Genomic DNA, 13212 nt, shown 5'->3' on the forward strand with positions numbered 1-13212 from the left:
ATAATAATCCAGAATATATATACTTTATAGGGTCCGAAATTGAAAATGTTGAAAATACAAATGGAATGACAAACTTATATACATATACCCTTCTCACGAAGGTGAAGGGTATAAAAATAATTTGATTCAGATTTACTTTTTTGTATTATTTTTTGCAATTCCAAGTTTAATCGGGCTTAAAAACACCCTTTATAATCAGACTAATAAACCATGGAAAAAATATCTACAATTCAAATAATTGTCGATTACTGATTAAAACATTTAAAGTATGACCAACTGACCAATAAAAAAACCATAAATCATAAATAAATAAACTCATAAAAATTTAACAAAATCAATCAAAATTCTAACGAAATAGGGTATTTTGATTGATAAGAACTTTTTATTTACCACGAGTATTGATAAAGTACCTAAAGATGTTGATTTATGATTCTCAAAACTTTGATTGATTATTATTTTGCAGATTTATGCCACCCATTACACCCTCAACCTGGAAAAATGTACGCAATGCTGATCGTTTTTCACCGGTTTGTCCGCAAAATGTACCCATACCACCAAATGGGCCCGAAGCATTGCTGGAAGTACCCAGAGCACGTTTGGCACAATTGAGACGTTTATTACCGCTGCTGAGTAATCAATCGGAGGATTGTTTGTATTTGAATATTTATGTGCCCTATGAACATCGGAGACATAGACGTAAGTTTGAAATTTCTAATATTTGTTTGCCATAAATTAAAATTTATTAACTTATTTCTGAAGTTCTAAACTAAAGTGATTTTATTTAGAAAGTTTTGAAACTATAAGATCAGGAAATCTTCAATTCCGTAGTGCATTGCAGTTTGTTATTTTACAAAATTACTGCAAGCATTGTGGAAATGATGATTTTCTGATAAAGAGAACAGCAATTTGTGAAAGAAATAAATGTGAATTATTCTATTTTCGTTTAAATTCAAAGATCTAAAGTTTAAAATATATTTTTCTTAACTTGTTTTATTTGATTTTCAAATTATATTGAAATTTAAATTTACGTTTATAATACGATTTCCTTACAGGTTTCACCACCAACAGCGGTGAATTGAATGACTCGCCAAAATTACCAACCATACTCTTTATACATGGCGAATCGTATGAATGGAATTCCGGCAATCCATATGATGGTTCCGAATTGGCAGCTCATGGTAATGTTATCGTAGTGACCATTAATTTTCGTTTGGGCATATTGGGTTTCCTTAAAACCGGTGGCAAAGAAAGTGCACAGGGTAATTTTGGTCTCATGGATTTGGTTGCTGGTTTACATTGGCTGAAAGAAAATCTACCCGCCTTTGGAGGTGATCCCCAGGCCATAACATTGCTAGGACATGGCACGGGAGCAGCACTAGCTAATATATTAGTGGTGTCACCAGTAGCTAGTGGTAAGATTTAATTAATAACATTAAATTGGCTTCAATTTTATTACATTTCTAAATTTATAGATCTGGTACAACACACTGTTATGGTAAGCGGTTCGGCCTTATCACCCTGGGCCATACAAAAGAATCCCCTGTTCGTTAAGCGTCGTGTGGCCGAACAGACTGGTTGTCATGGCGACATGTTGTATTATGATTTGGCGCCCTGTTTGCGCACAAAATCAGTGGCCGATCTTTTAGCCGTTAAAATCGATCATCCGCGGTAAGTTATATGGTAATGGGAAACGTATGTATATGTTTTGACATATCATATTTCTTTACTAGATTTTTGGTCGGCTTTGCGCCATTCATCGATGGCACTGTCATATCACCCAATACAGATTCTATTGGTAAATTATCACTGCCCTTGGGTTCAGCTATAGTTAGGTAATTCCAAACCTATATAAAACCTCAAAAAGTCACATTTTGATCTATTTTATTCTTGTTTCTTACACAGTACATCAGGAATTGAATATGCAAATTTTCCTAAGCGTAATCTTATATTTTGTCTTACATCGGTGGAATCACATTTAGATTTGAGTGCTCAAGACTTGGAATTTGGTTTCAATGAAACGCGTCGTGATCGTATCTTAAGAACTTATGTACGTAATAATTTTCATTATCATCTAAATGAAATATTTGCGGTATTAAAGGTAAATAGCTTAAAATTTATATTTAGAATACAATAGAAGTTAAATTTAATATTTATAGAATGAATATACCGATTGGGATAAGGCCATACGTAGTCCTTTAAGTTCTCGCGATGCCACTTTGCAATTTTTAAGTGATGGTCATACGGCTTCGTCCCTTATCAAGCTGGGTTATATGCACAGTTTAAGGGGTGGTCGTGGTTACTTTTTACATTTCAAACATCGCACCGTAGAAGAGGAATATCCTCAGGTAAGGCTAGAGCAAAACTTTATTAGAATTTTATGATTTAAATTTCTGTTAATTTCCAGCGAACTGGTTCAGTACGTGGTGAGGATGTACCATTTTGGTTGGGTTTACCCATATCACCTCTATTTCCGCATAATTATACAACTCAGGAGAAACAAATCAGTCGTTTAATGTTAAGATATCTGGCAAATTTTGCCAAAACGGGGTAAGTTACTTCACTCTCTTTACAACAAACAACTAATGGTTATTTAATCTCTTTCTCAATTTCTTTCTCTTTTCCAGTAATCCAAATCAATCATCTCTATCATCTCCTTTACCTTCTTCGCCTTCCTTGATTGGTTCACCACCATCTGCCTCCTCGTCATCATCCTCTTCTGCGTCCTCATCTAGTCAAACTGCCGATGATCCTCATGAAAAAGTTAAAAGATCCTCATTTAACATTGTAAATGCTACTTCATCATCTTCCAGTGGTCCAATTAAAAGTAATGCCATTGTAGTAGACGTTGCAACTGCCGCCGCTAGGGAGGCTTTGAACTTGGCTGTGCTCTATAATCAACGTCGTACCAAACGCACTTATTATAAACGTCACTCCCGTAGTAATGATGATCATAGTGGCAGTGCTTCCAGTGAAGTGAATTATTTTTTAAGTACCAACAATAACAACAACAACAATAATAATAAATTAGACAGCGATGAGCTGCCATTTTGGGATGCCTATGATGTTGTCAATCAATTGTACATGGAATTGGGTAAGTTTGAAAGGTTTTTTTTAGAAAACTTCTTTCAGAAAGAACAGAGAATCGGGAAAGAATATTTAAAATTTTTTAGGTATAAAGATACTTTGTCAAAAATAAAATTGGGAAGCTTGTCAAGGCCCACAATTCGAATGTCAAATAGGAACCTGGATAGCTTATATAGAGACATCAACTGGGCAGGTCTGTGGTAATTCAATATTGGTACAAATTGATTACAAAGTAATTGAATAAGTAATTAAAGTAATTGAGTAAATGATTGGAGCCCTTAATTCATATACAAACGACGACCTTCCGTGATATGAGACAATCGTGCAGGCATCCTTCGTATGTCAAAGAAGAATCTGGAAAGTTGAAATAGAAACATCGACTGGGATGATATAAGACAACATTGTAAGCTTTCATCGAATGGATCGGATTTAGATGAAATTAAACCAATATCTATCCTTCTAAGTATATACTTTTGACAAAACAATTTAATTTAACTGATGATTGGACTACACAATGGGAGCTCCACAAGAGGGAAATTGATCCTAAAGCTATCATTTTTTAGTTTAGTTTGGAAGGTTGTGCTCTATTTGCACTTCCACTCGGTGACCATAAGGTGCATTGTGTTTACCTTCAAGAGTCCGAAAAAAAAGAAAAAGTATGGCTTTCCTGAAAAAAGAAAGAAGAGATAGCTAAAGGAGCACCAAATAGAAAACACCAAATCTGCATAAAGAGGAAAAGTAGTTACTAATTTGAATTCACTGTAGAATATCCTTTAAATAGCCAACCTATTCCCCTGATAAAAATGTGTATGTTACTCAATTTATAGCCAGTAACACTACCAAGTTCATCTAGAAATTGGTTAGACAGAAATGTAATACTTTGACTCTGTAGTCTCGGGCAGTTGCATATAATATGCTGCACAGTCTCCAACTCCTCTACATCCCCACACACAGTACAAAAATCCTTTGCGGTACTTACCTATGAAGGCAACAATTTAACAGTGACCTATTATCACTCTGAGACTACACTTATCAAGCCCAATTAGTATTTTGGTTGCCTTCGCATCCAGTTTTGGCCAAAAGACCTTGGACACTTGACAATCCATCCCAATATTCCAGGATTGGTTGGTGGAGTCACGGAATATTTTAAATATTAGCCTGTATTTGTGACAATCGGAGGTCTTACTCCCCGTTTCCTAGTACCATGGTCTAAAACTGAGCCATGTCTGGCCACTTCATCTGTTACCTCATTTCCCTGTATGTTACAGTGCCCTTTTATCCAACACAAACTGATTGAGTAGTGTACCAATAACTCTTCAAGAGCTGTCCTGCAGTCTTCCACTTCCGCTGGAATGTATTAAATGATATTTGAAGGCCTTAAGTGCCGACTGATTGCCCACATAAATTGTCCCCTCTGTGACGTGTGCTTTTATCTCTGTGGCTTTCCAGATCGCGAAGAGCTCTGCCTGGAAGACGCTGCACTCGTCAGATAGTCTATATGACCATTTAAGATCGTTGTCGACCATATAAACCCCAGCCTCTGTACCAGATTCCATCTGGGATCCATTAGTGAAAACTGCACTCCCTTCAAACAGTTGATCGGATCCAATCCATTCATCCCTACTGCTGAACTCTACTGGGGGTGAGACACCGAAGTTGAAGGTTGCAACCATATGATTAGAGATTCCCGTGAGAATCATGTCCTGATCGATAAGTCCTACCTCATACACTATCCTAGTGTGACCTACTACGCAATGGTTTCACTAAAGGGGACTAAGTAAGTTCCTGGAAGATTAAAAAGTAATAATAGCCCTAATATCAGATTTATATATCCAATTTACCATACTTGGTCACAAACCCCAATTCTTGCCAATGGAGTTCCTGCATTTATAGTAGTCATTAAGGCCCTTCATGAATCGTTCCTGAGTATTTATTTTCCATAATAATTTGCTATCAAGGAAGGTTCCTAAATACTTGGCTCACCCTGATAAAATCCGCTCAACGCCGTCATTGAAACTCTCCACCCTGTATTTCCTGGTAAAGAGCACCAATTCTGTTTTCGTTGGTTTTCGCCCAGTATGAGATATCACCAAGCGCTTACTGCATGATGTCACTGATAGTGGAGAGGTACTTTTAATTGGTTTACACCGGTTTGTTATTACAACAATTACTTCAGGAGTTGTTTGATCAATAAGAATCGGTGTAAAATCTTTTATCTGCCTTCCTCTTCAAGGAATGGTTACAAGTTTTGTTTAGAAAGCTTATTTTAGGAAGAACACAGAGGTACCTTATCAAAGAGAAGAGACTTGACTAGTAGGGTATTCGAATTATTCGATTTTTCTCTTGTTCGAATAAAACGAATAATTCGAATAAGAGATATTAACTTGTTCGAATAATTCGATCACACGTTTAAAATTAATCGAATTATTCGAATAATTTAAATTTTTTTAATAAAGTAAAGAATGAAGTTTTGATCTCGGTTTTTTAATATTTTATTGTTAAAGAAAAACAAAAAATAACGTAAAAGTTATCAATTCAAGTATTGATAATGATAAAAAACATTCTAAAACAGAGTCCATCATTAAATTTTCAACAGAAATATTCTGATCAGATTAACTACCGAACAATCTACAAAATAATTGACTAGCAAACCCTTTAGTTTCCGTTTTGGAGCTATGCTTTAAAAAATTTGACCTAATTGGACATGATCCTGAATTCAAATACAATATAAACGTATTAAGAACTTTTTTTTTGTCGTTCATTAATTCGGGTTTTAAATTGTGTAACTAATTCTTTAGTAAATTAATTATTCACTATTTCTAAATTATTAACAATTTGTATTATACCCTCAAGCTCTGTCAACATTACCGAATCTTTGCTTAATAAAGTGGTCTTGGGGAATTACACAATAAAGGAAATCTGTCCAAAGTTTGATATCATTGTCAGTGAACATCACTAATTTGAAGTCAGAGAGTGTATGATTGACGCATTTATAAATACGCAAAAAGTTTATTACCATATTAGACAAAGCTGTTCAACGATGTTCAAAATTATGTGTAAGACGAACTCCATGTTTTTCTTGCAACAAAACGTTAGTTTGCAATATTTGTGTTTATCATTCGATTTACTAAATATTTTGCATCACTTACGTTCGCGGTTAATAACATCAGTTATATACATATATTTTAAGATCATGGCTTTCATCTATTTCAATGAAATCATTATAAATGTCATCCTCAATATCACTTTCGACGACCGTTTCAAAATCACATTCAACTCCTCTTTAATCTAAGTTATAATTTTGATTATTAATTTCAATTCTTCTACTATTTCGCCAGCTAAATTACAAATATTTTATTTCGTACCTTTTATTTTCATTGGTTCAAGTAATAAGTTAACAATTTTGAAAGATTTGTTTTTAGAATTGTAACTTCTTGTAGTAATATATATGTATATATTTATAGAAGGAGCTATCGGAACACTCATCTACAGTGATCGAAAGTCCCTTTGTCTTTAGTTAGTTGTCGAATTTCAGAAACAATACAATTTTTGTGAGTCATTATTACTTATTTAAATTTAAAATTATGAAAAATTTTAAGCAATTTAATAAATTTAAATATATATGAACATTTATTCGTTTTATTCGATTATTCTAAATAAAATTGTTCGAATTATTCGTTATTCGAAAATGGTCATTTTTAAATTGTTCGAATAATTATTCGTAAGAAGTTATTCGATTAATCGAACGATCATTAGTCGAATGAATACCCTATTGACTAGACAGATCAGTGGTAATTAGAGACTACACTTCGTATATATACGAGGACTTTTAGCGATTCGAGATAAACTTTTTTTTCGAAAAGTTCGGAATTATTTGGAATTAAATGTTTAATAAACCAATTTACATACTTTGATGAAACGATTTAATATAATTAATGATTGAACTTTGAGTACCACAATTGTATAAGCATCCTTCTAATGTCAAAAAGGAATCATGGAAAGTTTATATAGAGTCATCGAATAGACAGATACAGCGATACTAGACAGGCTTGGAAGCATATTACGAATGAGTTGGATTATTGTGAAATTAAGTCAATAATATATGGTACTCTGAACCCCATAAAGGCGGAATATATCCTGAAGATTGTAGTTACTATTGGTTGGTTTGAGTAGGTTTATTATTACAACATTAACTTCCGAAGTTCTTTAGAACAATAGCAATCAGTACAAAATCTTTAATCTGCTTTCATCTACAAGGAAGTTGGAAATGGTTAAAGGTTTTGTTTAGAAAACTTATTTCAGAAAATTTTAAGATGCAAAGGTGCCTTGTCGAAGAGGAATATTGTTTGCTTATATACAGACATCGACTAGATGGAACTCTTTTAATCAGAGCCCACAATTCGTATATATACAAGGACATTCCGCAATAAAAGGCAAGCTTTAAAGCATATTAGGAATAGGTCATATTAAACAATTTAATGTAATTGATGTTTGGACTCACGAACGGAATAGATATTGAAGTTAATAAATTGTTGACAACATACTTAGGATCCTCTCTCAGCCTCACTCTACAAGATCGTTTGGGAACGGTTATTTTCGGATGCCATTGAAGCAAGGATAGATTTATTGTAATATTTCCAGTATACTGAATTTGTGGGCACCACAATGGGAATTTTAAATTCATGGAATATTGTTTGTCATTCGATCTCTATACAATTTTAACCATGATCCATTTCATTACAGGTAATAAAGCTGAAATCCAAAGTCACTACAGAGGACACAAGTTATCAATGTGGTTGAATCTCATACCTCAACTGCATAGACATGCCAATATGAATGACCAGTCCATGAGACATCATCAGTTCCAAGATGATTTAAACAATTTGAATTTATATGAAGGTTAGTAACAAACTAATAAACAAAATTGAAAGCAAGAGAAGATATTTAACAATTAACGAAATATTGCAGGAATTGTTAGAGCCCAAATACAAACCAAGCCGGATGATGATGACGAAACCTTATTGCTGCCAAAGGGAAGACCAACACCGCCGCCACCGCCACAAGAAACCAATACCACACTAAAACCTAATGCAGGCACAACAGGTGAAATTCTCGAAATTTCTTAAATTCGAGTTAAAATTTAGTTAATTTGTTACTTTTTCTATAATTTCAGAATGTGGTGTTGATGGTGCCATGTTTGTGGCCGAAATGACTACTGCCCCACCATCCGATAATCGCTCGTTGGTTTTGGATAGTCGTGAGAAAGAAATGGCCACCGCTTCCACCGGTCTCATAGGTAATCTAGAAGTGTTAAGACGTTTAAGTGGTAAACAATTTCAAAGTTATACTACTGCTCTAGTAGCCACCGTGGCTGTGGGTTGTTTCCTGCTCATACTCAACATTCTGATATTCGCTGGCATTTATCATCAGCGCGAGAAGCGTGCCCGAGATGCTAAAACTAAAGAGGAATTGCAGGATAATGATACTAGTAAAAACTCCAGTATGTTGAAATTAAATGCCCTGGGCAGTGAGACGGGTTCGTTTAATGGCAGTGGAGCTGGTGTTAGTGGCAAAACGACCGTAGTGTTTGGTGAATACAGCTGTTATGATGAGAAATCTTTACAAACGAAAGATGAAAAACTCATAGTTGAATTACCGCCTCCGCAAATGCTAGATCCTAATTGGGCCGCCTGTTCGACTAGTACCTTGGATTTATTGAAAACTAAGCATCACAACCCTCTAGATAACACATATACCCTCAGCAATGTGGTGCCCATTAATACAGAATCACAAACGGAACATTTAATGGCCATCAATGCCATGGAAATGGTAACCTATAATCCTTTGCCCATGGCTTCTGGTCTTATAATAGATCCCAGTTTAGCCGCTACCTCATCGTCAGGCTTACTAAGTAAACGCGGTTCGTTTGTGGGCTCAGCGGGCCAATTGAATCAGTATGATTTTGCCTCGGTACAATCCTCAGATCAAATGTCCTTTAAGGATATAGAAAATGCTGTTAAGGCGTCGGCTACTATGGATGATGATATAACGCAAGATGATGATATACCAGAACCACCACCACCGCCAAGATCATTTCATAGTATGCAACAGCAACAACAACAGGGATCAGCTAATATGCCACCCTCAGCTAGTGGAAGTGGTGGAGGAGGTGGTATATTAAGACAAGCGGGCACCACATCGGCCACACAAACTGGAGGAGGTAAAAAACGTGTACATATACAAGAAATATCTGTCTAAATTTAATGAAACAAAACTAAATTTATAATCGTTTTTTTTTAATTTTTTTGTTTAAGAAAAAAGTTTACACTATTAATAATGTTCTTCACAGAATTTTTTTAGAAAAAGTTAATTTAATAGATAGTTTCTATGCGAATTTTTGGTTTTGAAAATTTGATTTAAATCTTTCTAAGTTGCTTTATACTAAGTCATTATTATGAAGGCTGCGATCTGTTTTCGAGATTGTAATGGATATGTACATCTAATGACTTCAATAACTTGTCGATTTGGAAATACATGGGTTCCAAAAGTCAACATTTTTTCAATGTATTCCTAAATCCTATTTAAGAAGAGAAAATTCCATTAGAAGTTGCTCAGTTTATGTCTTTAAAATTGATTTAATAACTCTTTTAAATTCACCCAAATCAAAGGTTCGGAAGAATTAATTCTAAATTTTCAAATTCAATAAATACAATAAATTGTATCTATCGCCCGATCGGAGATTGAAAGTTCGAGGCATTGTGGAACTGAGACATGGCTTAGTGGTCCCTTATATATGAGAAAGCTTTCCGCAATATGGGTTCAGCGTTTGCTCACAATCGATTGAGTTTGTGCATGTGTGACAGCTTTGCAGGAGCGTTTGAATGAGGTTTGGCTCCGTTTCGTAACCGTGGACGAAACGTGGATCCACCACAACTAGAGTTTTTCTTTTCCCGCACTTTTTCATTTCCCGAGAAATCGGGATTCATTTTGAAATTTCCCGGGATCCCGGGTATTCTCGCCTGGAACAAATTATTCAATTTTAAGAATGTAGACTTCGTTAAAAATCAAAAAAATGTCTTTGGTTTTAAAATTTAATTGGATACATACATATAAAAAATCCAATGACACTTTAATATAAAGAGATTAGTTCTCAATTTCGAATTTTGGTTATATGTATACAAACCTGTCACCATTTGTCATTAGTATCGGAATGGCTTCAATTTCCACTAAATTTTGTTCTACTTTCGTTAGATTCCAATTAATACTCTTAATTCGCAAAAAATAAATATTTTATTTATGTATTTAATATTGAATTGGTAATGTTTTAATTATTAAGTAACGATGTCAATTAAAATTTGAAGAAAACCCAATAATCAGGCCTGTCAGACATTTTGTTACAAATGGTTTCAATTCCGTAGTTTTTATTCCAATCGATTTCGTTTTAAGTTCTTCAGATACCGTATAATTTGTTAATTCAAAAATATTTAATAATTCTGCATTTCTGATTTTAATTTGACATCGTTCTTTTATATTAAACTAGTTCTTCAAGTTTCTCCTACCCACATACACCTGTTCTTATTTATTTGCAAATAAAATATCTGAATTTGTACTGCATATTTTAGGGAGCTTTTTTATTACACTTGACTGGACTCACAAAAAAAAGAATTACCCGGAATTTTTTAATTTTTTTTCTTTACAAACCATCTCCTGAAAATTTCGAATCGAATAAAATAAAAGCCAAATCGCTCCAGCCGTTCCGTTCCGACCATTTCATTTTTATACCCTTCACTTTCGTGAGAAGGGTATATATAAGTTTGTCATTCCGTTTGTAATTTCTACATTTTTCATTTCCGACCCTATAAATTATATATATTCAGGATCCTTACAGATAGCGGAGTCGATGTCCGTCTGTCTGTTGAAATCAATTTTCTGAAGACCCCAGATATCTTCGGGATCCAAATCTTCAATAATTCTGTCAGACATGCTTTCGAGAATTTTGCTATTTAAAATCAGCCAAATCGGTCCACAAATGGCTGAGATAGGAGGAAAAAACCAAGACAACCTATTTTTGACCTATATCGGGATTACTAAAACATTAATATAGACAATATGGTTATCTAATGATAGATATTTCAAAGACATTTGCAACGACGTATATAGGACCATAGTAAGTTGGACCTACAATGGGTCAAAATCAGAAAAAATATTCTTTAACCCGAAGTTTTTTCACCAAAAAAAAAATTGAAAAAACAAACAAAAAAATTTTAAAATTTAAATTTAAAAAAAAAAAATTTTAAATAACAACCGGAAAAATTTTTTTCGATTGTTATTTATATATAATTTCATTTTCGTTCGGAATAGAATTCTGTGACAGCCGTAAAAATAAAACTAAGAAAAATAATTCCCGGAAATTCTCGGACAATTGCCCGGGATTTCGGTATTGAAAATTTTGCGTGAAAAACTCTAACCACAACACACCATAGACAAAAAAGTGGGTTTTTCGGAGTCATCGGTGATCAAATGCCTATTTTGATGACTTCGACATATTTAATTTTTTGGTAGGGATAAAATTGAAGATACTTTGGACAATGTATATAGAGCACAAAGGAGACTATCTTGAAAAAAAATGATTTTAGAATTCGAGAACATTAATTAAAGAGAACTAATGCTAGAAATTTAATATTTAATTCTTAACTGATGATGTTATAGCTAATAGTTGAGTTTCCCCTCCTAGGCTATGCAATTACCAAATACATATTCATATTCGACTGAATGTCATTTAGTTACCCATTAGATATTGTATGACGGTCTTTTAATATCGGCCTTTATTAATATTAAACCCCTTTATATTAGATTAAACTTGAGCCAGAAAGTAGCCTTTCTTAAAGATTCAGGTGGAAATTTTAGAACTTCTTATTGGCATCAAGTTATCTGTTAAAGTGTACTAACTCTGGTTTCATTATGTCAAAAGTGAAGGAAACAGGTTTTTGCAACGAATTTTTTGCGATTATCGCACTGGTTCCTCTAGAAACCAGCAAGAATTCGATGTACAGTGGCCATATCTACCCACTGTAAAATCGTACATCATTTTCTCTACTCTCATTGTTCAACTTTCTTTGTAATGTATTAAAAAAACAAGTAAGACAGCCGAATCTTATATACCCTTCACCAAATTATACTTCAAAATACAAATTTTAAATATTTTTAGGTAAACAAAAATTTTATTTTTTTTCAAACTTTCGAATTATTTTAAATTTTTTGTTTTTTTAATTTTTTTTTTGGTTTAAAAAAAATTCGGGTTAAAAAAGTTTTTTTCCGATTTTGACCCATTGTAGGTCCAACTTACTATGGTCTATGGTCAGAATATATATATTTTATAAGATCGGAAAATTATATTGTGGAAAATACAAATGGAATGACAAACTTCTCACGAAGGTGAAGGGTATAAAAACAGTTTCTTGCTTCTACTGAAAATTTTTAAATTTTGAGTTGCGATATGTACATTTTAATTTTAATACGAAAATCGAATTCTAAAAAATTAAATCATTTAAATTTCAATAGAGCAAACTGAGTTTTAAAATTGTTTGTATTTTATAAACATTTGGACCGGCACTTTGCATTTGGTTAAACATTTTGAACACTTCAAAATACAAAACAGATTTAACAATATTTTTTATAATAAATCATAGCATGAAAACTTTATAAATTCTTAACAAATATTCGTTAATCTGTCAAGACTAATTCACTTGTAAACTATAAACTTTTTTCTAATTTCTATTTTTTTTTTAATTTAAAAAAAGCTTTATTTAATTAAGTAACTTTTTAGGTAACTAAAAGTAATTACTATAAATCAATTTGTAAATGTATAAATGTTGTTAATTTCCCTTTAAATAAATTAAGTTGTTATAGAAAAAATCCTTTTGTTAAACCTTTCTTTAAATTAAATATTTATATAGTTAAGGAAATGAGACTTAAATAAACTAATGAAATTAATTATAAATCCAATCAAAAACTAAATTAATTTCAGCTAAAATTTTTTTTAAATTGTAACTTAACTTTTACAGCATTAACAACCAAAAAAAAAAACTAAGCTCTTAATGTTTAATAATTTCACAAAGTTTATATTAT

At 33.0% G+C, this 13212-nt stretch overlaps 1 protein-coding gene across 1 annotated transcript in view; it reads left to right on the forward strand.

Annotated features, from left to right (window-relative positions):
• Nlg2 (Neuroligin 2) overlaps positions 1-9342 on the forward strand; it is a 45102-nt gene extending 35760 nt beyond the window's left edge. The window contains exons 3-13 of the mRNA XM_065500308.1: positions 464-696; positions 1053-1412; positions 1473-1668; positions 1731-1832; positions 1903-2098; positions 2157-2345; positions 2405-2547; positions 2625-3091; positions 7828-7983; positions 8053-8187; positions 8258-9342. Coding sequence (XP_065356380.1) covers positions 464-696; positions 1053-1412; positions 1473-1668; positions 1731-1832; positions 1903-2098; positions 2157-2345; positions 2405-2547; positions 2625-3091; positions 7828-7983; positions 8053-8187; positions 8258-9342 — 3262 coding nt within the window. The remainder of the gene's footprint in view (positions 1-463; positions 697-1052; positions 1413-1472; positions 1669-1730; positions 1833-1902; positions 2099-2156; positions 2346-2404; positions 2548-2624; positions 3092-7827; positions 7984-8052; positions 8188-8257) is intronic.
• Positions 9343-13212: the final 3870 nt, after the last annotated feature.

This window comes from Calliphora vicina, chromosome 2 (genome assembly GCF_958450345.1).
Source record: "Calliphora vicina chromosome 2, idCalVici1.1, whole genome shotgun sequence".
NCBI lineage: Eukaryota > Metazoa > Arthropoda > Insecta > Diptera > Calliphoridae > Calliphora > Calliphora vicina.